The 4,729-nt window shown below is 44.4% G+C and overlaps 1 protein-coding gene across 1 annotated transcript; it reads left to right on the forward strand.

Moving 5' to 3' along the window:
- Positions 1–3,268: 3,268 nt before the first annotated feature.
- LOC126393347 (trace amine-associated receptor 13c-like) lies at positions 3,269–4,449 on the forward strand. Its single transcript, XM_050049477.1, has 2 exons — positions 3,269–3,441; positions 3,633–4,449. The coding sequence occupies exons 1-2, from the start codon at positions 3,269–3,271 to the stop codon at positions 4,447–4,449; spliced, it is 990 nt and encodes a 329-aa protein (XP_049905434.1).
- Positions 4,450–4,729: the final 280 nt, after the last annotated feature.

Here is a 4,729-nt window from a genome sequence, read left to right on the forward strand (position 1 = left end):
CCTCTCCTTGAGGTCGGCCTGCAGTCCGGAGATGCTCTCCCTCAGTTTAGACAGGGTTGGGAGGCAGGACTCACACACCGCCAACATACCTGCGGCCTGTGCTGGAGATCCGTTCCCCGGGACACAGTATCAACACACGGAGGTGAGTTAAAATTTTTACCCTCGGTCGTGGGGCCGAAATGTCCAAGGGGACCTTCCCCAATTTTAGGGGGGCAGTCCACTTCAGGTGGTGAGTTGTAGGTCTCCCACAGTTAAGCGATTTTTAAAAGTTGGCGCCTCGCTAATGCGGTTCGGCTGGCGATTTCCGCGTTCACTTCTGCGGTAGTCTATGATCCGTGATAACCACAGGCCCGATGGCTTAAAATCTTAGTCCATGTTTAAAAAGTACATACAATAAAAGCTGAGAGCAAGTGGTTCGTTAATAAAAGAAGAAGTGGTTCGTTAATAAAAGAAGCGAGAAACTGGATTAAAAGCTGTGTTTTACCGGACCGAAATGGTGGGGAAACCAGTGACGCCACGCATGCGCAGTTCCCATACGCAGTTCCCAGCACTGTTTTCCCTTCCTGAGGCATCTAACAGTTTGCTAGAACTTCCTCAAGGGTAACCAAAAGTCCCTTTCCATATCCTCCCCAAACATCTCCCTTACCCAGGTTTTTGCTTTGGCGACCATTGCAGGCTGCAGCCCTTTGTGTACTTGGTACTTGTCTGCTGCTTCTGGAGACCCCTGTGCAAACCAAGCCCTAAAGGCCCCCTTCTTTAGCCTTACAGCTCCCTTTACTGTTGATGTCCACCAGCGGGTTCTCAGGACAGGCAGGCATAAAAAAAAAATATTTTGAAAGGTGGGACCTTGTGCACCTTGTGGGCAGGGGCCTCAGCCAGACGTTCCCATTTCATCCTCACTACACCTCACCCCCCATCTGATCCAACTCACCACCACGTGGTAATCAGTTGACAGCTCTGCTTCTCTCTTCACTCGAGCGTCATATGGCTTATTGCCTCACATTTGATGATACATTCAAAAGTCGATCATCGATCTTAGGCCTATGGTGTGTTGGTCCCAAGTACACCTATTACAACACACCTCCCAGCATCATAGGGACATGCAAACCCCTCCACCATGTTATGGTGTCAATTCTTGGAGGGAGAGAATTTTCCTTTACTGACTTTAAAATTGAACTTTGAGAAGGTAAAGCTGTCTTATTTTCTTGTGCAACACTTACAAGAAGCACATGGGGCCCCTTTAGACAGGTTTTCTACTGAAATGTCATTGCACTGGAGGAGTCATTCTTGGCACAAAGTTAAGATCTCTTGGAACACAGGATCTAAAGGTGCAGTCAGGTGGAGGAGAGAGTCCAGTTTGTGGACATCAGAATTGATGATCTGTTCTTTGCAAAAGATGTAATTCTGCTGGCTCAGATAAGTGGAGCAGCTCAGGGCAGAGAGCAAGATGCCAGACACACAGATGGAACCACACAGGAAGACTTATATGCCTGAAGGGCAGAGTCACCTGCAAACCCGAGTTTCAGTTGAGTCACAGAAATAGGCACTGGGGGATACTGAGATACTTGGAAGAGTAACAGATGAGCTAACTGGCTGATTAATGAGGAAGGAAGGACATCACGCTGGAGACTGTGATAAGCAGCGGGTTCAAAATCCACATGTATGTTGGAGCAAGAGGGGGCTCGTCATACTTGCCAACTGTAGAAGCAAAAAAGTCAAGGTCCTGAGCCGGGCCAGTTAGCTCGCAACCTCGCTCTTCTCCTCTCAAACGGACTTTCTTTGTCTTCCATTAGATATCAAAAACTCAAATACTGCTTGTGCTCGCAGGCAACAAACGCATCACAACCCAAATGAGCCAAGCTCCGGAGCAAGGCTGGAATTTCTTTGTTTGCGCTCGCTCTTTTATCGTAGAATTTCTGCTGAGTCATCTCTTTCCCTTAATCCTTCTCACTTGGCTCTGATCGTAACATATCCCACCTCTGCTGAGTCACTTTTTCTCCACCATAATGGTGTCATATTTCTGCTGAGTAATGTTTTTCCTAGATCTAAGACCGCCTCCTCTTACTAGGGTCATTCTCAGGACAAGCTGTAATTCCCCTAATTTTCCACTAGTGTTTTCTGAACCCATCCTCATGCTATTTTTAGAAATGATTCACAGTGAGTCCTAGGTACTTCTCCACCACAATGCTTAAGTGCTCAATGAGTGTGTGTGTGTGTCATAAGAATACATGAAATATTAAACCAGTGTGTAATTTGTCAGTTGCACAGATTATATTGCTTCAACACATATCTTTTAAAGGTCAGCTAAAAGGTACAGTATATGTCTTCAGTAAATCAGTACATTACACTACACAACCCACCCATTTTTCTCAGGAGACTCCTGTTTTTCATTGCCTCCCCCAGTCAAAATTCTCCCCCTTTTTCTCAATTTATGACAAAATTTTCACGCCTTTTTTCATTTTCATCATCACAACCTGTTTCTGGCACTGTACGGCATGAATAAACTAAGCCCTATGACTCTAAAAGTCGACTGTTTCCGCCCTAATCCCCTTCTCTCCTTCTTTCTCAGATCCTCGAGGGGCCATAGAGGGGCCGCATTTGGGCTCACTGGAGTCAGGTACGGCTTAAGGTGGACATATTTTCTCCATCCTGACTGTATTGCATGTGTAAGTCCAACGGCTGCTCTAGCGGGGGTTTGAGGCCAACCAGAGATCTCAAACATATGCAGGGGTCAGTGACGAAGTATCAGAGGTAGCCACTGAGGTGGGCCAGCAGGGATTCAGTGACAGCTGCAGGGCCTGGATGAGGATAAGTGATGACTACAGGGATGGCTGACTGGGGGAGGGGTTACAAGTGGTTGAGTTCATGGAGACATGACAGAACACAGAATCTACCAATTTAAAACAAACAATTCTGCAAGTTTGAACATATCCATACAGCAAGAGCTTATTCGGGTTCATGACATAATAGTATCCAGAAGCAGCATTACTCCTTGTTCTGTTGGTCTCCAAAGCAGGGCATCATGGAAATTGTCATTGTTTAGATGTAAGGAGAAAAGGGGCAATGGTGTAAAATAGAGAGAAAGATAGATACCTAACGATGATAGAGGTAATTACACAAGGGAGAAGTTTAATCACGCCTACTGAAAGACAGTCATTACCAAAGAGAAAGACGAAGCGGGGGGGAGTGGTAAATCGGCTATATTACAGAGCCTCAGGCTGAAAGCTAACAGAGCTCAGCAGCTTCTCGTCTCCTCCTCTTTCTGAGAATGAAAACCTTTGATGAAGCTGAACTTTGCTTTCCACAGCTCCTCAACTCCTCCTGCAGGAAGGCCATGCGTTCTCACTCTGTATCTATGTTCACTTATGTTTTACTGTCCTCTATCTCTGTGCTCACTGTGACTCTCAACCTGCTGGTCATCATCTCCATCTCTCACTTCAAGTATTCAAATACTTTATTAATTTAAAAAGCTGGTAGCTGAACAGACAGTAATTGTTTGTGTAATGGAATATAAAAATTATCCTACACTGTAAAGGGAAGATTATTTTATGTTTCAGTCATGGCTTTTATCTGATGTTATGACAGTTGATGCTACAAATAATGATAAGCATGTTGCTCTCTTATTTCTCCAGGAAGATCCACACCCCCACCAACCTCCTCCTCCTCTCTCTTGCGGTCTCAGATTTCTTTGTGGGCCTCCTCATGTTCTTCCAAATTATGCTCATAGATGGTTGCTGGCTCCTCGGTGACCTCATGTGTATTCTGTATTATGCTCTGGACTATATTATTACCTCTGCCTCTATAGGAACCATGGTGCTCATATCTGTTGACCGCTATGTTGCTATTTGTGATCCTCTGCATTACTCCACCAAAGTCACACAAAAAAGAGTTCAAGTCTGTGTTTGTCTGTGTTGGATGTGTTCTGCTTTCTGTCACAGCCTGCTGCTGATGGATAACCTGGAACAACCAGGCAGGTTTAATTCCTGCTGTGGAGAGTGTGTGGTTGTCATTAACTACATTGCAGGAATTGCAGATCTGTTTTTATCCTTTATCGGTCCTGTCACTGTCATCATAGTTCTGTACATGAGAGTATTTGTGGTGGCTGTGTCTCAGGCTCGTGCCATGCGTTTTCATATTGCAGCTGTCACTCTCCATCAATCAGCAAAAGTAACTGTTAACAAATCTGAGCTGAAAGCAGCCAGAACACTTGGTGTTGTCATTGTTGTGTTTTTAATATGTGTCTGTCCATATTTTTGTGTTGCACTATCGGGCCAAGACACCTTACTCAATGCTTCATCTGCTGCCTTTGTAATCTGTTTGTTCTACTTTAACTCCTGTCTGAATCCTGTGATCTATGCCTTTTTTTACCCCTGGTTTAGAAATTCTATTAAGCTCATCGTTACACTTAAGATACTGCAGCCTGACTCCCGTGAGGCAAACATGCTGTAGACAGTCTGCATGATGCCTGTATTTAGAGAGAAAAATGTACTTGGTCACAGTGACTGAGTAACAGATTCAGGGCAAAGTGTTTAAACATTTTTACACACAGATTATAAAGAGATGTCTTTACATGGTGAATGCCACAATATAATGTTTTCTAATAATTACTTTTCCATTTTCAATGCAACAGTGAAGCTATTCAGAAAACTACTACTCAAGAAAATCTATTTAACTCATTTGAGATACTGAAGCCTGCCTCCTGTGAAGCTAACACAATGTACAGAGTGGG

Source organism: Epinephelus moara, chromosome 7 (assembly GCF_006386435.1).
Source record: "Epinephelus moara isolate mb chromosome 7, YSFRI_EMoa_1.0, whole genome shotgun sequence".
NCBI classification, from domain to species: Eukaryota; Metazoa; Chordata; class Actinopteri; order Perciformes; family Serranidae; genus Epinephelus; species Epinephelus moara.

Coding starts and splice junctions, on each gene's coding strand:
- LOC126393347 (XM_050049477.1), top strand. CDS start 3,269: ATGAAAACCTTTGATGAAGCTGAACTTTGCTTTCCACAGCTCCTCAAC. Junction 3,442..3,632: donor ATCTCCATCTCTCACTTCAA/GTATTCAAATAC, acceptor TTATTTCTCCAG/GAAGATCCACACCCCCACCA.